Here is a 24,501-nt window from a genome sequence, read left to right as displayed (position 1 = left end):
TAGATCCCTGGGTATGGGAAATCCCTATCTACCTAGAGAGACTAGATCCCTGGGTATGGGAAATCCCTATCTACCTAGAGAGACTAGATCCCTGGGTATGGGAAATCCCTATCTACCTAGAGAGACTAGATCCCTGGGTATGGGAAATCCCTATCTACCTAGAGAGACTAGATCCCTGGGTATGGGAAATCCCTATCTACCTAGAGAGACTAGATCCCTGGGTATGGAAAATCCCTATCTACCTAGAGAGACTAGATCCCTGGGTATGGAAAATCCCTATCTACCTAGAGAGACTAGATCCCTGGGTATGGGAAATCCCTATCTACCTAGAGAGACTAGATCCCTGGGTATGGGAAATCCCTATCTACCTAGAGAAACTCGATCCCTGGGTATGGGAAATCCCTATCTACCTAGAGAAACTCGATCCCTGGGTATGGGAAATCCCTATCTACCTAGAGAGACTAGATACCTGGGAATAGGAAATCCCTATCTACTTACAGAGACTAGATCCCTGGGTGTGGAAAATCTCTATCTACCTAGAGAGACTAGACCCCTGGGTATGGGAAATCCCTATCTACCTAGAGTGACTAGATCCCTGGGTATGGGAAATCCCTATCTACCTAGAGAGACTAGATCCCTGGGTATGGGAAATCCCTATCTACCTAGAGAAACTAGATCCCTGGGTATGGGAAATCCATATTTACCCAGAGAAACTAGATCCCTGGGTATGGGAAATCCATATCTACCTAGAGAAACGAGATCCCTGGGGATGTAAAATCCATATCTACCCAGAGACATTAGATCCCAGGGTATGGGGAATACATATCTACCTAGAGAAACTAGATCCCTGGGTATGGGAAATCCATATCTACCTAGAGAAACTAGATCCCTGGGTATGGGAAAACCATATCTACCTAGAGAAAGTAGATCCCTGGGTATGGCGAATACACATCTACCTAGAGAAAGTAGATCCCTGGGTATGGGAAATCCCTATCTACCTACAGAGACTAGATCCCTGGGTATGGGGAATACACATCTACCTAGAGAGACTAGATCCCTGGGTATGGGAAATACACATCTACCTAGAGATACTAGATCCCTGGGTATGGGAAATCCCTATCTACCAAGAGAGACTAGATCCCTGGGTATGGGGAATACACATCTACCTAGAGAGACTAGATCCCTGGGTATGGGTAATACACATCTACCTAAAGAAACTAGATCCCTGGGTATGGGAAATCCTTATCTACCAAGAGAGACTAGATCCCTGGGTATGGGAAATCCATATCTACCCAAGGAAACTAGATCCCTGGGTATGGGAAATCCATATCTACCTAGAGAGACTAGATCCCTGGGTATGGGAAATCCCTATCTACCTAGAGAGACTAGATCCCTGTGTATGGGAAATCCCTATCTACCTAGAGAGACTAGATCCCTGGGTATGGGAAACCCCTATCTACCTAGAGAGACTAGATCCCTGTGTATGGGAATTCCCTATCTACCTAGAGGGACTAGATACCTGGGTATGGGAAATCCCTATCTACCTAGAGGGACTAGATCCCTGGATATGGGAAATCCATATCTACCTAGAGAAACTAGATCCCTGGGTATGGGAAATCCATATCAACTTAGAGAAACTAGATCCCTGGGTATGGGAAATCCCTATCTACCTAGAGGGACTAGATCCCTGGGTATGGGAAATTCATATCTACCCAGAGACATTAGATCCCTGGGTATGGGGAATACATATCTACCTAAAGAGACTAGATCCCTGGGTATGGGAAATCCATATCTCCCTAGAGAAACTAGATTCCTGGGTATGGGAAATCCATATTTAACTAGAGACTAGATCCCTGAGTATGGGGAATCCATATCTACCTAGAGAGACTAGATCCCTGGGTATGGGGAATCCACATCTACCTAGAGAGACTAGATCCCTGGGTATGTGGAATCCACATCTACCTAGAGAGACTAGATCCCTGGGTATGGGAAATACATATCTACCTAGAGAAACTAGATCCCTGGGTATGGGAAATCCATATCTACCCAGAGACATTAGATCCCTGGCTATGGGAAATCCATATCTACCTAGAGAAACTAGATTCCTGGGTATGGGAAATACACATCTACCTAGAGAAACTAGATCCCTGGGTATGGGAAATCCCTATCTACCTAGAGAGACTAGATCCCTGGGTACGGGGAATACACATCTACCTAGAGAGACTAGATCCCTGGGTATGGGAAATCCTTATCTACCTAGAGAGACTAGATCCCTGGGTATGGGAAATACATATCTACCTAGAGAAACTAGATCCCTGTGTATGGGAAATCCATATCTACCCAGAGACATTAGATCCCTGGGTATGGGGGATACATATCTACCTAGATACATTAGATTCCTGGGTATGGGAAATATATAGCTACCTAGAGAAACTAGATCCCTGGGTATGGGACATTTATATCTACCTAGAGAAACTAGATCCCTGGGCATGGGAAATATATATCTACCTAGATAAACTAGATCCCTGGGTATGGGGAATACACATCTACCTAGAGAAACTAGATCCCTGGGTATGGGGAATACACATCTACCTAGAGGAACTAGATCCCTGGGTATGGGGAATACACATCTACCAAGAGAAACTAGACACCTGGGTATGAGGAATACACACCTACCTAGAGAAACTAGATCCCTGGGTATGGGAAATCCCTATCTACCAAGAGAAACTAGATCCCTGGGTATGGGAAATCCCTATCTACCTAGAGAGACTAGATAATAATAATAATAATGGCAGTATTTGTATAGCGCCTTTCTCCTGTCGGACTCAAAGCGCTTGCGAGGCAGCCACTAGAGCGCACTCAGTAGGCAGTAGCAGTGTTAGGGAGTCTTGCCCAATGAACTCCTTACTGAATTACTGGCTTACTGAACAGGCAGAGCCGAGATTCGAACCCAGGTCTCCCATGTCAGAGGCAGAGCCCTTAACCAGTACACCATCCAGCCACTCCAGATACCTGGGTATGGGAAATCCATATCTACCGAGAGAAACTAGATCCCTGGGTATGGAAAATCCATATCTATCTAGATAAACTAGGTCCCTGGGCATGGTAAATATATATCTACCTAGAGAAACTAGATCCCTGAGTATGGGAAATCCATATCTACCAAGAGAAACTAGATCCCTGGGTATGGGAAATCGCTATCTACCTAGAGAAACTAGATCCCTGGGTATGGGAAATCCCTATCTACCTAGAGAGACTAGATCTCTGGGTATGGGAAATCCCTATCTACCTAGAGAAACTAGATCCCTGGGTATGGGAAATCCCTATCTACCTAGAGAGACTAGATACCTGGGTATGGGAAATCCATATCTACCTAGAGAGACTAGACACCTGGGTATGGAAAATCCATATCTACCGAGAGAAACTAGATCCCTGGGTATGGAAAATCCATATCTATCTAGATAAACTAGGTCCCTGGGTATGGGGAATACACATCTACCTAGAGAAAGTAGATCCCTGGGTATGGGGAATACACATCTACCTAGAGAAACTAGATCCCTGGGTATGGGGAATACACATCTACCTAGAGAAACTAGATCCCTGGGTATGGTAAATCCCTATCTACCAAGAGAAACTAGATCCCTGGGTAAGGGAAATCTCTATCTACCAAGAGAGACTAGATCCCTGGGTATGGGGAATACACATCTACCTAGAGAGACTAGATCCCTGGGTATGGGACATCCATATCTACAGAGAGAAACTAGTTCCCTGGGTGTGGGAAATTCATATCTATCTAGAAAAACTAGGTGCCTGGGTATGGGGAATCTATATCTACCTACAGAGACTAGATCCCTGGGTATGGGAAATCCATATCTACCAAGAGAAACTAGATCCCTGAGTATGGGAAATCCCAATCTACCTAGAGAAACTAGATCCCTGGGTATGGGAATACACATCTACCTAGAGAGACTAGATCCCTGGGTATGGGGAATCTATATCTACCTACAGAGACTAGATCCCTGGGTATGGGAAATCCATATCTACCTAGAGAGACTAGATCCCTGGGTATGGGAAATCCCTATCTACCTACAGAGACTAGATCCCTGGGTATGGGAAATCCATATCTACCTAGAGAGACTAGATCCCTGGGTATGGGAAATCCCTATCTACCTAGAGAGACTAGATCCCTGGGTATGGGAAATCCCTATCTACCTAGAGAGACTAGATCCCTGGGTATGGGAAATCCCTATCTACCTAGAGAGACTAGATCCCTGGGTATGGAAAATCCCTATCTACCTAGATAAACTAGATCCCTGGGTATGGGAAATCCCTATCTACCTAGAGAGACTAGATCCCTGGGTATGGGAAATCCATATCTACCTAGAGAGACTAGATCCCTGGGTATGGGAAATCCCTATCTACCTAGAGACATAAGATCCCTGGGTATGGGAAATCCCTATCTTCCTAGAGGGACTAGATCCCTGGATATGGGAAATCCATATCTACCTAGAGAAACTAGATCCCTGGGTATGGGAAATCTCTATCTACCTAGAGGGACTAGATCCCTGGATATGGGAAATCCATATCTACCTAGAAAGACTAGATCCCTGGGTATGGGAAATCCCTATCTACCTAGAGAAACTAGATCCCTGAGTATGGGAAATCCCTATCTACCTAGAGAAACTAGATCCCTGGTTATGGGAAATCCCTATCTACCTAGAGGGACTAGATCCCTGGGTATGGGAAATCCCTATCTACCTAGAGAGACTAGATCCCTGAGTATGGGAAATCCCTATCTACCTAGAGGGACTAGATCCCTGGGTATGGGAAATCCATATCTACCTAGAGAAACTAGATCCCTGGGTATGGGAAATCCATATCTACCTAGAGAGACTAGATCCCTGGGTATGGGGAATACACATCTACCTAGAGAAACTAGATCCCTGGGTATGAGGAATACACATCTACCTAGAGAAACTAGATCCCTGGGTATGGGAAATCCCTATCTACCAAGAGAAACTAGATCCCTGGGTATGGGAAATCTCTATCTACCAAGAGAGACTAGATCCCTGGGTATGGGGAATACACATCTACCTAGAGAGACTAGATCCCTGAGTATGGGAAATCCATATCTACCAAGAGAAACTAGATCCCTGGGTATGGGAAATCGCTATCTACCTAGAGAAACTAGATCCCTGGGTATGGGAAATCCCTATCTACCTAGAGAGACTAGATCTCTGGGTATGGGAAATCCCTATCTACCTAGAGAAACTAGATCCCTGGGTATGGGAAATCCCTATCTACCTAGAGAGACTAGATACCTGGGTATGGGAAATCCATATCTACCTAGAGAGACTAGACACCTGGGTATGGAAAATCCATATCTACCGAGAGAAACTAGATCCCTGGGTATGGAAAATCCATATCTATCTAGATAAACTAGGTCCCTGGGTATGGGGAATACACATCTACCTAGAGAAAGTAGATCCCTGGGTATGGGGAATACACATCTACCTAGAGAAACTAGATCCCTGGGTATGGGGAATACACATCTACCTAGAGAAACTAGATCCCTGGGTATGGTAAATCCCTATCTACCAAGAGAAACTAGATCCCTGGGTAAGGGAAATCTCTATCTACCAAGAGAGACTAGATCCCTGGGTATGGGGAATACACATCTACCTAGAGAGACTAGATCCCTGGGTATGGGACATCCATATCTACAGAGAGAAACTAGTTCCCTGGGTGTGGGAAATTCATATCTATCTAGAAAAACTAGGTGCCTGGGTATGGGGAATCTATATCTACCTACAGAGACTAGATCCCTGGGTATGGGAAATCCATATCTACCAAGAGAAACTAGATCCCTGAGTATGGGAAATCCCAATCTACCTAGAGAAACTAGATCCCTGGGTATGGGAATACACATCTACCTAGAGAGACTAGATCCCTGGGTATGGGGAATCTATATCTACCTACAGAGACTAGATCCCTGGGTATGGGAAATCCATATCTACCAAGAGAAACTAGATCCCTGAGTATGGGAAATCCCAATCTACCTAGAGAAACTAGATCACTGGGTATGGGAATACACATCTACCTAGAGAGACTAGATCCCTGGGTATGGGGAATACACATCTACCTAGAGAGACTAGATCTCTGGGTATGGAAAATCCCTATCTACCTAGAGAGACTAGATCCCTGGGTATGGGAAATCCCTATCTACCTACAGAGACTAGATCCCTGGGTATGGGAAATCCATATCTACCTAGAGAGACTAGATCCCTGGGTATGGGAAATCCCTATCTACCTAGAGAGACTAGATCCCTGGGTATGGGAAATCCCTATCTACCTAGAGAGACTAGATCCCTGGGTATGGGAAATCCCTATCTACCTAGAGAGACTAGATCCCTGGGTATGGAAAATCCCTATCTACCTAGATAAACTAGATCCCTGGGTATGGGAAATCCCTATCTACCTAGAGAGACTAGATCCCTGGGTATGGGAAATCCATATCTACCTAGAGAGACTAGATCCCTGGGTATGGGAAATCCCTATCTACCTAGAGACATAAGATCCCTGGGTATGGGAAATCCCTATCTACCTAGAGGGACTAGATCCCTGGATATGGGAAATCCATATCTACCTAGAGAAACTAGATCCCTGGGTATGGGAAATCTCTATCTACCTAGAGGGACTAGATCCCTGGATATGGGAAATCCATATCTACCTAGAAAGACTAGATCCCTGGGTATGGGAAATCCCTATCTACCTAGAGAAACTAGATCCCTGAGTATGGGAAATCCCTATCTACCTAGAGAAACTAGATCCCTGGTTATGGGAAATCCCTATCTACCTAGAGGGACTAGATCCCTGGGTATGGGAAATCCCTATCTACCTAGAGAGACTAGATCCCTGAGTATGGGAAATCCCTATCTACCTAGAGGGACTAGATCCCTGGGTATGGGAAATCCATATCTACCTAGAGAAACTAGATCCCTGGGTATGGGAAATCCATATCTACCTAGAGAGACTAGATCCCTGGGTATGGGGAATACACATCTACCTAGAGAAACTAGATCCCTGGGTATGAGGAATACACATCTACCTAGAGAAACTAGATCCCTGGGTATGGGAAATCCCTATCTACCAAGAGAAACTAGATCCCTGGGTATGGGAAATCTCTATCTACCAAGAGAGACTAGATCCCTGGGTATGGGGAATACACATCTACCTAGAGAGACTAGATCCCTGGGTATGGGAAATCCATATCTACAGAGAGAAACTAGATCCCTGGGTATGAAAATCCATATCTATCTAGATAAACTAGGTCCCTGGGTATGGGGAATCTATATCTACCTAGAGAAACTAGATCCCTGGGTATGGGAAATCCATATTTACCAAGAGAAACTAGATCCCTGAGTATGGGAAATTCATATCTATTAATACATACTAGATCTCTGAGGGCGTGCAATTTATATCTACCAAGAGATCTTAGATTTCTGAGTGTGAAATATTTATATCTACAGAGTGATACTTGATCCCTGAGTGTGGGACATATATATCTATCACAAGATATTATATACCTGAGTATGGGAAGTCAATATCTACCGAGAGGTACTAGATTCCTCAGTGTGTGAAATGTATATCTACCAATAGATACTAGATTCCTATAGGAAAGTATATCTACCCAGATCCAGCACCATTAGAGAGTTGTTAATGCCATACTAACCCACAAACAGGGCACCCTTGAGCTGTATAACTGAGCACTGTAGTCCTGAGTGTGCACTATGGAAATGTATATATTAGGTATGTAGAGAAGCCTCTGGGCACTGACCTGCTCACACTGTCCGTATAGGTCCACGATAACATAGCACAGCTCCGGCAGGTCCTGGGCCCCCACACCCTGATCCAATCCATTTATATACAGGTGAAGACCTCCCGATGAATCCAGCAATAGGCCCAAACAAGTCCCTTCAGGACAAAGGTCTAAGTTGGGCCCATAGCCTTCTCGGATCTGGTGAGAAGGACACAAGAAATCAGGAACTACAGAAAGCAGGAGGGTCTCAATGTGCTCAATGTACAGGCCATACCTTGGCTCCATTAAACAGAACGGCGCTGCGCTGGAAGACCCAGGCGCCTCTCTTCATGGCAGCAGCTGTAGCTGGGAAGTTCAGCCTCTCCGGTGACACCCCAATCACTCCGATAGAGAGGGATGAGGTCCATCGAGGGGAGAGCTGGTCTATTCTCACCTGCCAAGAGGAAAGCATTATACAGCCCACTGTGGATGGGAGAGAGGGACACATACATGCACTGTGGGATTCCCCATACAACCCAAGAGGAAAGCATTATACAGCCCACCATGGATGGGATAGAGGGACACATACTGTGGGATTCCCCATACAACCCAAGAGGAAAGCATTATACAGCCCACCGTGGATGGGAGAGAGGGGACACATACATGCACTGTGGGGTTCCGCATACAACCCAAGAGGAAAGCATTATACAGCCCACCATGGATAGGATAGACGGACACATACATGCACTGTGGGATTCCCCATACAACCCAAGAGGAAACCATTATACAGCCCACCATGGATGGGAGAGAGGGACACATACATGTACTGTGGGATTCCCCATACAACCCAAGAGGAAAGCATTATACAGCCCACCGTGGATGGGAGAGAGGGGACACATACATGCACTGTGGGATTCCCCATACAACCCAAGAGGAAACCATTATACAGCCCACCGTGGATGGGAGAGAGGGGACACATACATGCACTGTGGGATTCCCCATACAACCCAAGAGGAAAGCATTATACAGCCCACCATGGATGGGATAGAGGGACACATACTGTGGGATTCCCCATACAACCCAAGAGGAAAGCATTATACAGCCCACCATGGATGGGAGAGGGGACACATACATGCACTGTGGGATTCCCCATACAACCCAAGAGGAAACCATTATACAGCCCACCATGGATGGGAGAGAGGGACACATACATGCACTGTGGGATTCCCCATACAACCCAAGAGGAAAGCATTATACAGCCCACTGTGGATGGGAGAGAGGGACACATACATGCACTGTGGGATTCCCCATACAATCCAAGAGGAAACCATTATACAGCCCACCATGGATGGGATAGAGGGACACATACATGCACTGTGGGATTCCCCATACAACCCAAGAGGAAAGCATTATACAGCCCACCATGGATGGGAGAGAGGGACACATACATGCACTGTGGGATTCCCCATACAACCCAAGAGGAAACCATTATACAGCCCACCGTGGATGGGATAGAGGGACACATACATGCACTGTGGGATTCCCCATACAACCCAAGAGGAAACCATTATACAGCCCACCGTGGATGGGATAGACGGACACATACATGCACTGTGGGATTCCCCATACAACCCAAGAGGAAAGCATTATACAGCCCACCGTGGATGGGATAGAGGGGGCACATACATGCACTGTGGGATTCCCCATACAACCCAAGAGGAAACCATTATACAGCCCACCGTGGATGGGAGAGAGGGACACATACATGCACTGTGGGATTCCCCATACAACCCAAGAGGAAACCATTATACAGCCCACCGTGGATGGGAGAGAGGGACACATACATGTACTGTGGGATTCCCCATACAACCCAAGAGGAAAGCATTATACAGCCCACCATGGATGGGATAGAGGGACACATACTGTGGGATTCCCCATACAACCCAAGAGGAAAGCATTATACAGCCCACCGTGGATGGGATAGAGGGACACATACATGCACTGTGGGATTCCCCATACAAACCAAGAGGAAAGCATTATACAGCCCACCATGAATGGGATAGACGGACACATACATGCACTGTGGGATTCCCCATACAACCCAAGAGGAAAGCATTATACAGCCCACCGTGGATGGGATAGAGGGGGCACATACATGCACTGTGGGATTCCCCATACAACCCAAGAGGAAACCATTATACAGCCCACCATGGATGGGATAGAGGGACACATACATGTACTGTGGGATTCCCCATACAAACCAAGAGGCAAGCATTATACAGCCCACCATGAATGGGATAGAGGGACACATACATGTACTGTGGGATTCCCCATACAACCCAAGAGGAAAGCATTATACAGCCCACCGTGGATGGGATAGACGGACACATACATGTACTGTGGAATTCCCCATACAACCCAAGAGGAAACCATTATACAGCCCACCGTGGATGGGATAGAGGGACACATACATGCACTGTGGGATTCCCCATACAACCCAAGAGGAAACCATTATACAGCCCACCATGGATGGGAGAGAGGGGACACATACATGCACTGTGGGATTCCCCATACAATCCAAGAGGAAAGCATTATACAGCCCACCATGAATGGGATAGAGGGACACATACATGCACTGTGGGATTCCCCATACAACCCAAGAGGAAAGCATTATACAGCCCACCGTGGATGGGATAGACGGACACATACATGTACTGTGGAATTCCCCATACAACCCAAGAGGAAACCATTATACAGCCCACCGTGGATGGGATAGAGGGACACATACATGTACTGTGGGATTCCCCATACAACCCAAGAGGAAAGCATTATACAGCCCACCATGGATGGGAGAGAGGGGACACATACATGCACTGTGGGATTCCCCATACAACCCAAGAGGAAACCATTATACAGCCCACCATGGATGGGAGAGAGGGACACATACATGCACTGTGGGATTCCCCATACAACCCAAGAGGAAAGCATTATACAGCCCACCGTGGATGGGATAGACGGACACATACATGTACTGTGGAATTCCCCATACAACCCAAGAGGAAACCATTATACAGCCCACCGTGGATGGGATAGACGGACACATACATGTACTGTGGAATTCCCCATACAACCCAAGAGGAAAGCATTATACAGCCCACCGTGGATGGGATAGACGGACACATACATGTACTGTGGGATTCCCCATACAACCCAAGAGGAAAGCTTTATACAGCCCACCGTGGATGGGATAGAGGGACACATACATGTACTGTGGAATTCCCCATACAACCCAAGAGGAAACCATTATACAGCCCACCGTGGATGGGATAGAGGGACACATACATGCACTGTGGGATTCCCCATACAACCCAAGAGGAAACCATTACACAGCCCACCGTGGATGGGAGAGAGGGACACATACATGTACTGTGGGATTCCCCATACAACCCAAGAGGAAACCATTATACAGCCCACCGTGGATGGGATAGAGGGACACATACATGCACTGTGGGATTCCCCATACAACCCAAGAGGAAAGCATTATACAGCCCACCGTGGATGGGATAGAGGGACACATACATGCACTGTGGGATTCCCCATACAACCCAAGAGGAAACCATTATACAGCCCACCATGGATGGGAGAGAGGGACACATACATGCACTGTGGGATTCCGCATACAAAATGGAAAATCTATCTATGCACCCTCCCTTTAAAAAAAACAAACCCCACCAGACTTTACCTGGAACAGGAAGAGACGAGGTAATGGTTGCGCCAAAACCACAATCCCCTGGTTGTAGCTGGACACACGGGTGGCCGTTCTGTTCCCATGTGACAGTAGAATGTTCTTCCCATGATTTCCCATGAAGTGCAAAGAGTGTGGCTGCAGTGTGGTCACCGGCTCACCCTACAGGACAAAAAACAGTTGCAGAACTATAATCACCGTAAAGGGGGATTGGCAGATCCCTCCTGTCTGTGTCACCCTGCAGGAGGAGGAACAGACTGGTAACTCCTCCCTCCTGTCTGTGCCACCCTGCAGGAGGAGGAGCAGACATGTAACTCCTCCCTCCTGTCTGTGTCACCCTGCAGGAGGAGGAGCAGACTGGTAACTCCTCCCTTCTGTCTGTGTCTCCCTGCAGGAGGAGGGGCAGGCTGGTAACTCCTCCCTCCTGTCTGTGTCACCCTGCAGGAGGAGGAGCAGACTGGTAACTCCTCCTTTCTGTCTGTGTCACCCTGTAGGAGGAGGGGCAGACTGGTAACTCCTCCCTTTGTGTCTCCCTGCAGGAGGAGGGGCAGGCTGGTAATTCCTCCCTTCTGTCTGTGTCACTCTGCAGAAGGAGGGGCAGACTGGTAACTTCTCCCTCCTGTCTGTGTCACCCTGCAGGAGGAAGAACAGACTGGTAACTCCACCTTTCTTTGTGTCACCCTGCAGGAGGAGGAGAAGACATGTAACTGCTCCCTTCTGTCTGTGTCACCCTGCAGGAGGAGGAGCAGACTGGTAACTCCTCCCTTCTTTCTGTGTCACCCTGCAGGAGGAGGAGCAGACATGTAACTCCTCCCTCCTGTCTGTGTCACCCTGCAGGAGGAGGAGCAGACTGGTAACTCCTCCCTTCTGTCTGTGTCTCCCTGCAGGAGGAGGGGCAGGCTGGTAACTCCTCCCTCCTGTCTGTGTCACCCTGCAGGAGGAGGAGCAGACTGGTAACTCCTCCTTTCTGTCTGTGTCACCCTGTAGGAGGAGGGGCAGACTGGTAACTCCTCCCTTTGTGTCTCCCTGCAGGAGGAGGGGCAGGCTGGTAATTCCTCCCTTCTGTCTGTGTCACTCTGCAGAAGGAGGGGCAGACTGGTAACTTCTCCCTCCTGTCTGTGTCACCCTGCAGGAGGAAGAACAGACTGGTAACTCCACCTTTCTTTGTGTCACCCTGCAGGAGGAGGAGAAGACATGTAACTGCTCCCTCCTGTCTGTGTCACCCTGCAGGAGGAGGAGCAGACTGGCAACTCCTCCCTTCTGTCTGTGTCTCCCTGCAGGAGGAGGGGCAGGCTGGTAACTCCTCCCTCCTGTCTGTGTCACCCTGCAGAAGGAGGGGCAGACTGGTAACTTCTCCCTCCTGTCTGTGTCACCCTGCAGGAGGAAGAACAGACTGGCAACTCCTCCCTTCTGTCTGTGTCACCCTGCAGGAGGAGCAGACTGGCAACTCCTCCCTTCTGTCTGTGTCTCCCTGCAGGAGGAGGGGCAGGCTGGTAACTCCTCCCTCCTGTCTGTGTCACCCTGCAGGAGGAAGAACAGACTGGTAACTCCACCTTTCTTTGTGTCACCCTGCAGGAGGAGGAGAAGACATGTAACTGCTCCCTTCTTTCTGTGTCACCCTGCAGGAGGAGGAGCAGACATGTAACTCCTCCCTCCTGTCTGTGTCACCCTGCAGGAGGAGCAGACTGGCAACTCCTCCCTTCTTTCTGTCACCCTGCAGGAGGAGGAGCAGACATGTAACTCCTCCCTCCTGTCTGTGTCACCCTGCAGGAGGAGGAACAGACTGGTAACTCCTCCCTTCTTTCTGTGTCACCCTGCAGGAGGAGGGGCAGACTGGCAACTCCTCCCTTCTGTCTGTGTCTCCCTGCAGGAGGAGGGGCAGGCTGGTAACTCCTCCCTCCTGTCTGTGTCACCCTGCAGGAGGAGGAGCAGACTGGTAACTCCTCCTTTCTGTCTGTGTCTCCCTGCAGGAGGAGGGGCAGACTGGTAACTCCTCCCTTCTGTCTGTGTCTCCCTGCAGGAGGAGGGGCAGGCTGGTAACTACCTTCTGTCTGTGTCACCCTGCAGGAGGAGGGGCAGACTGGTAACTCCTCTCTTCTGTCTGTGTCTCCCTGCAGGAGGAGGGGCAAGCTGGTAACTACCTTCTGTCTGTGTGTAACCCTGCAGGAGGAAGGGCAGACTGGTAACTCCTCCCTTCCGTCTGTGTCACCCTGCAGGAGGAGGAGTAGACTAGTAGCTCCTTGCTGTCTATGTCAGCCTGCAGGATGAGGAGCAGAATGGTAACTCCTCCCTTCTGTCTGTGTCACCCTGAAGGAGGGGCAGACTGGTAACTTCTCCCTCCTGTCACCCTGCAGGAGGAAGGGCAGACTGGTAACTCCTCCCTCCTGTCTGTGTCACCCTGCAGGAGGAGGGGCAGACTGGTAACTCCTCCCTCCTGTCTGTGTCACCCTGCAGGAGGAGGAGCAGACTGGTAACTCCTCCCTTCTGTCTGTGTCACTATGCAGGAGGATGTGCAGACTGGTAACTCCTCCCTCCTGTCTGTGTCACCCTGCAGGAGGAGGGGCAGACTGGTAACTCCTTCCTTCTGTCTGTGTCACCCTGCAGGAGGAGGGGAAGACTGGTAACTCCTCTCTTCTGTCTGTCTCACCATGCAGGAGGATGGGCAGACTATTAACTCCTCCCTTCAGTCTGTGTCACCCTGCAGGGGGAGGGGCAGACTGGTATATCTTGTTTGTGTCACCCTGCAGGAGGAGGGGCAGACTGGTAACTCCTCCCTTCTGTCTGTCACCATGCAGGAGGATGGGCAGACTAGTATCTCCTCCCTTCAGTCTGTGTCACCCTGCAGGGGGAGGGACAGACTGGTATATCTTGTTTGTGTCACCCTGCAGGAGGAGGGGCAGAAAGGAAACTCCATTCTGTCTTTGTCACCCTGCAGGAGGAGGTGCAGACTGGTAGCTCTCTTCATTTGGTGTCATCTGGAAGACTGTAAAGGGTGTTGCTATGTGTCACTGGGCTGGAAGTGTAATGTGTCACTGGGCTGGAAGTGTAATGCGTTACCGGGCAGGAAGTGTAATGCGTCACTGGGCGGGAAGTGTAATGCGTCACTGGGCGGGAAGTGTAATGCGTCACCGGGCGGGAAGTGTAATGCGTCACTGGGCGGGAAGTGTAATGCGTCACTGGGCGGGAAGTGTAATGCGTCACTGGGCGGGAAGTGTAATGCGTCACCGGGCGGGAAGTGTAAGGCGTCACTGGGCGGGAAGTGTAATGCGTCACTGGGCGGGAAGTGTAATGCGTCACTGGGCGGGAAGTGTAATGCGTCACCGGGCAGGAAGTGTAATGCGTCACTGGGCGGGAAGTGTAATGCGTCACTGGGCGGGAAGTGTAAAGCGTCACCGGGCAGGAAGTGTAATGAGTCACCTGGCTGGAAGTGTAATGCGTCACTGGGCGGGAAGTGCAATGCGTCACTGGGCTGGAAGTGTAATGCGTCACCGGGCAGGAAATGTAATGCGTCACCGGGCTGGAAGTGTAATGCGTCACTGGGCGGGAAGTGTAATGCGTCACTGGGCGGGAAGTGTAATGCGTCACTGGGCTGGAAGTGTAATGTGTTACGGGCGGGAAGTGTAATGCGTCACCGGGCTGGAAGTGTGATGCGTCACCGAGCGGGAAGTGTAATGCGTCACCGAGCGTAAAGTGTAATGCGTCACTGGGCGGGAAGTGTAATGCGTCACTGGGCGGGAAGTGTAATGTGTCACTGGACGGGAAGTGTAATGCATCACTGGGCGGTGAGTGTAATGCGTCACTGGGCGGGGAGTGTAATGCGTCACTGGGCGGGAAGTGTAATGCGTCACCGGGCTAGAAATGTAATACCTCACCGGGCGGGAAGTGTGATGCGTCACCGGGAGGGAAGTGTGATGCGTCACGGGGCGGGAAGTGTAATGCCTCACTGGGTGGGAAGTGTAATGCGTCACTGGGCGGGAAGTGGGATGCGTCACCGGGCGGGAAGTGTAGTGTGTCACTGGGCGGGGAGTGTAATGCGTCACTGGGCGGGAAGTGTAATGCGTCACTGGGCGGGGAGTGTAATGCGTCACTGGGCGGGAAGTGTAATGCGTCACTGGACGGGAAGTGTAATGCGTCACTCGGCGGGGAGTGTAATGAGTCACTGGGCGGGGAGTGTAATGCGTCACTGGGCGGGAAGTGTAATGCGTCACCGGGCGGGAAATATAATACCTCACCAGGCGGGAAGTGTGATGCGTCACCGGGCGGGAAGTGTGATGCGTCACGGGGCGGGAAGTGTAATGCCTCACTGGGTGGAAAGTGTAATGCGTCACTGGGCGGGAAGTGTGATGCGTCACCGGGCGGGGAGTGTAATGCGTCACCGGGCGGGAAGTGTGATGCGTCACCGGGCGGGAAGTGTGATGCCTCACTGGGTGGGAAGTGTAATGCGTCACTCACACTGTGTTCAATGTCCTCTTCCTCTTCACTCTCAGAGGTGATGGACGGGGGTTTGGTGGCATCAGATTCTTCTAGTACAGAGGAGCTGACAACCGAGACGGCAGTGACTGATCCATGCAGATCAAACACTGCATAAACAACCTAGAGAGAAACAAGAGAGGTCAAGGAGGTTACTGGCCTCAAATTACAGGGGTCCCCCTATGTTACTAACCTCAAAGTACAGGGGTCTTCCTATATTACTGGCCTCAGAGTACAGGGGTCTTCCTATATTACTGGCCTCATATTACAGGGGTCCCCCTATGTTACTAACCTCAAAGTACAGGGGTGATCCTATATTACTGGCCTCAGAGTACAGGGGTCTTCCTACATTACTGGCCTCATATTACAGGGGTCCCCCTATGTTACTAACCTCAAAGTACAGGGGTGATCCTATATTACTGGCCTCAGAGTAGAGGCATCTGAAAAACATGCTTTAACCTATTGAGGACCACAGTGCTAAACCCCCTTAAAGACCAGGCCATTTTAGTGAAATGGGCCACTGCAGTTTTAAGGCCAAGCTGCAGGGCCGCGTTAGGCAGGCATTGTGCTGTTGCTGCGGTCCCGCCCATTGGCGTAACGTGGTCTTTAGGTAGTTAAAGTGTACCAGAGCTTAAAAATTAAAATAAATTGATACATACCTAGGGCTTCCTCCAGCCCCATCCACTCTGCTCATTCTTATGCCGCCGTCCTCCGATGTCTGCAGCTTCGGGAACCGGGTCCCTGCACTAGTCGGAGCCAGTCTAAAGTAAGAGAAGTGCACTGTTTGCATATCTATCCAGCAGCCGCTGGAGAGATACGGGGGTTGGACAAAATAATGGAAACACCTAACATTTTGGCATTATAATCTTTGAACATGTTTTAAACAATCAAAACTTGACATATGTTAATTTTTTTTTTACTATTTTTGTTATTTGATATGTTTAATTAAAATAATTGTTTTTATATTTAAACAAAAGTTGGTTATAATTTATAAAAATGGCAGATCTCTCAGACTTTCAAAGAAGCCAAATTGTTGGTGCTCGTATGGCAGGCGCTACTGTAACAGAAACTGCCCGAATGCTTGGCATTTCAAGAGGTACTGTCTCAAAAGTAATGACTGCCTTGAAAGAGAAGGAAAAACGCCTCAGCAAAGCACAGTTGTGGCCAAAAGTCGACGGTGTCTGAGAGAGACCGTCAGACTCTAAATCGAATTGTTAGAAAAGCTTGCAAGACCACGGCTCCTAAAATCACTGCAGAGCCGAATGAACACCTACAGAACCCAGTTTCCACAAAAACAAATCTGGATTCCACGGAAGAACTGCAATTAGAAAACCTCTGCTCTCAAAGACAAATGTTTCAAAGCTTTTAGAGTGGTGTAGAAACCACCAGAACTGGTCCCTCGAGCAGTGGGAAAATGTGATTCTCTCTGACGAATCATCGTTTACCTTATTTCCAACTTCCGGCCGAGTGTACATTTGGAGACAGCCGAAAAAAGCATTTCATCCAGACTGCCTTCTCCCAACCGTAAAACATGGTGGGGGTTCTGTGATGATCTGGGGTGCTATTTCTTGGAAATCCGCTGGGCCAATAACTTTCCTTCATGGAAGAATTAACAGCCGAGACTATTTAGGAATTTTGGGCGACTAAGTTTATCCTATGGTTCAAGAACTGTTTCCGGAGGGGAATGCCATCTTTCAAGATGATAATGCCCCAATCCATACAGCTAGAATTGTTAAAGAATGGCACGAGGAACATTCTAATGAAGTTGAGCATCTCATCTGGCCAAAACAGACCTCAACATTTATGGTCGTTATTAGAGATTCAAGTAAGAAGTCGCCATCGTCTCCAAAAAAAAAAAACCTGGAGGGTGTTGTAACTGAAGAATGGGCTAAAATTCCCTTGGAAACAATTCACAATTTGTATGAATCAATTCCTCGGAGAATTGAGGCTGTAACTGCCGCAAAAGGTGGACCTACACTATATTAAAATATATTTTGTTGATTTTCAAGGTATTTCCATTACTTTGTCCAACCCCTGTGTCAGAATTTTAGTGGTTTTATTTATGCAGGAAAAGCTGTCATGTGTATGTTTTAAATTTTAATGTTCTATGCAAAATTTCATTGTAAACTGTAAAGTTAGAGTACTTTTTTTAAAATATAGCTCGCTGACATCTCAGCATATTCCAAGCAGTGAATCTCATAATTGGATCATTCTAGTTACAAAAAGCCAGAACCTTCTTGTTTATGTTAGTGCGTGGCCTTGACAACTCACATTACTGCAGTAATTATATATCCACATTTTCTTAATTATTAAACATATATATTAGTAATCTAAATATTAATAATCCATACAGTCCTTCTAAAGAAAGAAATAGTTATTGTTAAACCCTATATAATACAATTTAATACTTTGAAATATATTTTAAAAAGCTGGATTCTGCATTGAAAGTTTCAAAATACATGAGCTGTTTTCCACAAAGTTGTTTAGACTATAATTGTTCTTTGGAATGTCAATAATAAGTTCCAAGGTTTTTGTATTGTCCCGTATTTAGGACAAATGATGCCACCTGGCGGTTTCATAATCTTGTAAATAATATTATTAATATTGCTTGTTATTTATGATGAGATAGTGACATCTTGCGGTGGAAATATTTATTTCTTCATCAGAAAGACAAATATATAGAACATGATTTTATATTATTAATATTTAATATGCAATTATATCTTATATGATTAATTGTTTTAAAAAGAATTATATAATAAGCTTTATATTTAAATGAGTATATTAGGAGTCCTGTATGTTTCAATAAGCCTTAAATTGCTGAAGGCTCTCACAGGTCTGTGTACAGTGTTATAGTGTCAACCTGACCTGGGAAAGTACAGAGACATTCCAACCTAATTAGCAGAAGCACATTTTATCAGAAATGCGTCATGAATGACATTGTTTAGTCTCAACGTTTTGGGAAAAAAGTCAACCAGCAGACAAGATGGCTGGTGACGTCCATTTTTAATTAACTGCGTCAGAAATGACCTGATTAGAATGTGTAAATATTGCAAACCTACGTAGATTCTCACAGTTAAGATAATTAAGGTATTCAAAACAAAAAAGTGTTATGGGTATTTTAAATGTCAAAGATAACGAGTTATGCATGGAAGCTTTAGCCAATCAGAACCTGGGATTCAGGGAAATTCCAGATTAGGCAGCCATATTGCCTCCAACCCCTATAAAAGTAGGAGCTGAAAGCTCATAGTTTGCACAAGCCCAAAAATCTCCTGAGAAGACACATGAGGCAGAAGCTACCTTCCCACACATGGTTCAGGCACAGCAGCACGGAGCCATGCATGGAGCGCAGGCACAGCAGCACGGAGCCATGCATGGAGCGCAGGCAGCACAGCACGGAGCCATGCCATGCACAAGCAGCCCACCAGATCCAGAACTACCATCAGTATTTCTGCTTATTCCCACCTTAGGAATGCCACTGGCGGCTGGTCCCATGTCCTCTCCATTGATCAGGGTATGTACTGTGTCATCAGCATCACGTCGTACTCCAAGTCTGCAGCCCACCTACCAAGCATGGAGGATAGAGGAAATATTCAGATGACGGAACTCTCAGACATGCTTCATCCCTGTGTCCTCCCTCCTTCCTGCAGATCCTCTAAGAACCAAACAACTGACACCACCAAGCCTAGAAACACTTCCTCACTGGCAACCCTCCCACAGAAAAGCATGAACAGCTCTATGTACTCATTCCACCATGGTTATCCATCTATAACGCATAACATGGTGAAAATTATCTCACCATATCTAACACCATCTCAGTTCTTAGTCTTTCACAACCATTGAGCCCCCCCCCCCCCGCCCCCTTATCTTGACCTCAGTCACAGCCCTTCCATAACTGCTGGTCACTACTCTGTATAGCTTTAGGGAACACCCCTACCTCCCCCACACCCAACCAGCGCTTACTTCAACTCCTTCCACCATGTCTGGTCACAGATTTTCCTGAACATCTCTGACTTCCTATGCCTAAAAGGTCCTCAGTTTTAGGCCTTCCACCACCCTTGGTCACACCCCTGAAAAGCACTATCTGACCATCAATGCCTCTCAAACCCATTCTGTCCTCAGTTTCAGGCCTCTCGGCCACCCTTGGTAACCCTTGTATCGTGTTACCGAGCCAATATTCTCTCTACAACTTCCAACATGTACAAGTTCCCAGCTGCGTTTAGCAGTTCCACATCTATCCATAAATCTGCCCACACCCCTATCCAGGTTTATTTGAACAGTTATGTGTTGTCAACTCCTATCCACAACTTGGCAATGTGTCTTGTTTACCAAATTTTAACTACCTTCTCCAGCACAAACTGAAGCCCTTGGAATGGTTGACATACCCGGATCCTCTCCAAGCTGCTACAATAATTGTCTCTGAGCCGCTGTCCATTCCTGGTGACTTCAGAGCCAGAGATCAGCCATGTGACCCGGGAGCGGAGATCAAGTGCTCTAGCCGGAAGCCCACCACCCAAAAATGGAGCATCATGTGGAGAGATGGAGGTGACTCCGATGGAGCAGGATCCTGACCAATGGGGGTCGAGTCTCTCAACTTTCACCTACAAGAAAGACACACAGGAGGAATAACAGAGTTTGTGCAAGTTGGATTTTATGGCAACCTAACTTGAAATGACACAGAAATGATGGAATAACCCTATGTTGGCCTACAGAGAGGGAGTAGCCAGGCATGCATGTTCCTGGTGGTGGCCATGTCAAGAATATTTTATCTTTATTATCAAGTTGTCATTAGGTACTATCAAGTAAGCTGTAAGAATTAGAAATATATATGCATATCTCATGGTATATGACTAATGTATCTGTTTGCATTATTCTATCATGTGCAGTGTGCGTTTAACAATCCTAGTTATACCTGGAGTGCTCTGATTTATAATAGTCGTATGACTCGCTGTAAAACTGGTATACCTTTCACCTACTTAAATATGAACTGTCTGTGAACTGTGAACGACAGTTGAACTCTCAAACTGAACTTCGTTTGAACTTTGAGGAAAACAGTTAGGGCACCTGCAGATTGTAAATTCCAAGTTGGCACAGATTCAAGGCCAAACTCATCACGTGGATGGGACATGTCTGGACTTTTGGTGACCCTGAAGGAACAAATCGTATAAATATGGCCTTGGAAAGCTCAGTTGGTATCATCAGAGGCACCCTATATCGTATGGCTTAGAATGGGACTCTATCTCAGGGTCGTGGCTTCGGACACCCAGGAAGGAGAGTTTGGTAAAGTAGCTTTTTAATTCATGTGCTTCAGATGACCAAAGCGGTTAGATATTTATTATGTTACTTCAATATTTCTGCTAACATTGTTCTGTCATTTTGTATATTGTTTGAATATAACTACAAGAATACCTTTTTATACAAAAGGATCTACGTCTAAGACTATTATTTCAATGGAGATATCTGTGATACTACAAATACATATTGTTGGTATGACACTGGCTATATAGCCCATCTGACCCACTCCAGGAGAACTGACACTTCATTGAGTTTAGTATTCTCCATAGTTGGTTCATCTATTTTATATAATAGTCCAACAGCCAAAGCATACAGAACAGGAAGATGGTCAGTGATGGACTCAGAATGTCATCCATTTCCTGCACTAAAGGCATGGCAGGTGATTGGAGGAACTGGAAACACCCCCCTACCAGATGGGAGAGGCCGTTCTTCGAAGGACCTGGGGGTTGCAAAGCATGTTCAAGGAGCGGCGGTGAAAGAGGGAAAGGGCATAATTCTCTGAACACCTACAAGGCGGGATGAGGCCAGACTGGAGCGCTCAGTGGTAACACTGAATTGGTAGAAGGAATGTTTATTTTATGTTGCCTAGGCAAGAAATTCTGGCAAATATAACAATTATTCCGGAAGCTCACATCTGCAGGGCTTCCAAAGCTACCTGCTCCTTCCTCCATCATACCTGTTCCATGCCCAAACTTGCCCTCTTTGGCTGTGAATGAGGGTGATGTCCTGCGCCACCTGTCAAGGCTAAATGCTAGGAAAGGCTCAGGCCCAGACAGAGTGTCACCAACATACCTGAAAACCTGTGCTCAACAGCTAGCTCCTATTCTCTCCTCCATCTTTACCAGATCCCTCCAGGAAGGCGAAGTCCCTGCGTGCTACAAGAGGTCAACCATCATCCCTGTTCCCAAAAAGCAGGGAATCACCGACCTCAACAACTACAGACCTGTGGCTCTCACATCCGTCATTATGAAAACCTTCGAAAAAATAGTTATGCCCCTCCTGAAAGTCTCCACAGAGCCCCTGCTGGACCCAAACCAGTTCGCTTACAGAACGAACAGGTCCACGGATGATGCCATTAACATCTGCCTGGAGACTGCAACGAGCACCTGGACAGACCAAACTCATTTGCCAGGATCCTCCTCCTTGACTTTAGCTCAGCGTTCAACACCATCAGCCCTCAAATTCTTCAGGAGAACCTGACTGCGCTCAAAGTCCACCCCACCCTACGCCCGTGGATAACTGAATTCCTCACAAACAGGTCCCAAGTTGTCAAGCTAGGCGATATCGTCTCTCAACCGAGGACCACCAACACAGGGGCTCCACAAGGCTGCGTCCTGTCACCAATCCTGTTCTCCTTGTATACAAACAACTGCAGATCCACTAAAAGCTCTGTCAAAGTCATCAAATTTGCAGATGATACCACCATTGTGGGCCTCATCACCAATAACGATGAGCAGGCATACCGTCATCAGGTCGAAAGTATTTGCAACTGGTGCAAGGAAACGGGCTGGTCCTCAATACCACAAAAACCGTTGAGATGATCATTGACTTTAGGAAGCGTTCCCCCACTCCACCCCCAATCCTTATTGACGGCACGGAAGTCACACGAGTCCCCTGCGCTCGTCTCCTGGGAACGCCTATCTCCAACGACCTGAGGTGGAAGGCCAACACCACCTGCACCCAGAGGAAAGCCCAGCAGAGACTATTCTTCCTCCGCCAACTGAGGAAGCTCGGCATGGACCAGAAACTACTGACCAACTTCTACTCAGCCACCATCGAATCCGTCATCTGTTCTTCTATCCTTGTCTGGTATGCTGGCTCCTCTGCCAGCGACAGATACAAACTACAGAGGGTCATCAGATCAGCGGAAAGGATCATCGGAAAACCACTTCCCCCTCTGGACCTCCTCCAAAATGCGCTCCAGAGCATTGCGGATCGCAAACGATCCCTCACACCCAGGCTCCAGCTTTTTCAGTCGGCTTCGTTCAGGCCAGAGGTATCGGGCCATCTACACCAGGACCTCTAGGCACAGGGACAGCTTCTTCCCCTCAGCTGTCAAATCACTGAACTCTCTGGACTCTCACTCATCCCCCACCGCCACCACCAAAGGAAGAGTGGTCCCTCCGTAGGCTGTTTTTACTTTACTTTACTAGCTGGAATAGTCTTTTTAAGCATGTCTGCACTGCAGATCTATCTGAACTCCATGTTTTTCTGTGGAAAATGTTTCTGTTATGTACTTACTGTATTGTGTGTGGTCTGATGCATACTATCGTGTTATTTTGGTGTATGTCATTTCCTGTATCAAAGCCCTGCTCTGTGCCAAGCCTAATTCCGGGCACGACCCAGTCATGCTTGGCGGAAATAAAAATTCTGATTCTGATGCAGTGCTGATCCTGTATATCTGCTTAACTGATTTCTTCAAAAATAGCATTACACTACTGTAGGATTAGATTGTGAGCTCCTCTGAGGACAGTCAGTGACATGACTATGTACTCTGTAATGTGCTGCAGGAGATGTCAGTGCTATATAATACATAATAATAATATGGCAGGGCATTAGACTATGACTATGGTAGGATTAGAGTGTGAGCTCCTCTGAGGACAGTCAGTGACATGACTATGTACTCTGTAATGTGCTGCAGGAGATGTCAGTGCTATATAAATACATAATAATAATATGGTAGGACATTAGACTATGACTATGGTAGGATTAGATTGTGAGCTCCTTTGAGGACAGTCAGTGACATGATTATGTACTTTGTAATGTGCTGCAGAAGGTGTCGGTGCTATATAAATACATAATAATAATAATAATATGGTAGGACATTAGACTATGACTATGGCAGGATTAGAGTGAGAGCTCCTCTGAGGACAGTCAGTGACATGACTATGTACTCTGTAATGTGCTGCAGGAGATGTCAGTGCTCTATAAATACACAATAATAATATGGTACGACATTTCACTGTGACTATGGTAGGATTAGATTGTGAGCTCCTCTGAGGACAGTCAGTGACATGACTATGTACTCTGTAATGTGCTGCAGGAGATGTCAGTACTATATAAATACATAATAATAATATGGTAGGACATTAGACTATGACTATGGTAGGATTAGATTGTGAGCTCCTTTGAGGACAGTCAGTGACATGATTATGTACTTTGTAATGTGCTGCAGAAGGTGTCGGTGCTATAT

The 24,501-nt window shown here is 47.3% G+C and overlaps 1 protein-coding gene across 1 annotated transcript in view; it reads right to left on the bottom strand.

Moving 5' to 3' along the window:
- LOC137543893 (neuralized-like protein 4) overlaps positions 1-24,501 on the bottom strand; it is a gene marked incomplete at both ends in the record, with an annotated part of 62,174 nt that overhangs the window by 4,340 nt on the left and 33,333 nt on the right. Inside the window, 6 exons of the mRNA XM_068264967.1 lie at positions 7,838-8,017; positions 8,094-8,252; positions 11,541-11,705; positions 15,996-16,136; positions 19,479-19,577; positions 20,399-20,614. Of these exons, the coding sequence (XP_068121068.1) occupies positions 7,838-8,017; positions 8,094-8,252; positions 11,541-11,705; positions 15,996-16,136; positions 19,479-19,577; positions 20,399-20,614 (960 nt within the window). The remainder of the gene's footprint in view (positions 1-7,837; positions 8,018-8,093; positions 8,253-11,540; positions 11,706-15,995; positions 16,137-19,478; positions 19,578-20,398; positions 20,615-24,501) is intronic.

Source organism: Hyperolius riggenbachi, unplaced genomic scaffold (assembly GCF_040937935.1).
Source record: "Hyperolius riggenbachi isolate aHypRig1 unplaced genomic scaffold, aHypRig1.pri scaffold_322, whole genome shotgun sequence".
NCBI classification, from domain to species: Eukaryota; Metazoa; Chordata; class Amphibia; order Anura; family Hyperoliidae; genus Hyperolius; species Hyperolius riggenbachi.
The sequence above is the reverse complement of the archived record's forward strand: the minus strand, read 5'-3'. Positions and strand labels throughout refer to the sequence as shown.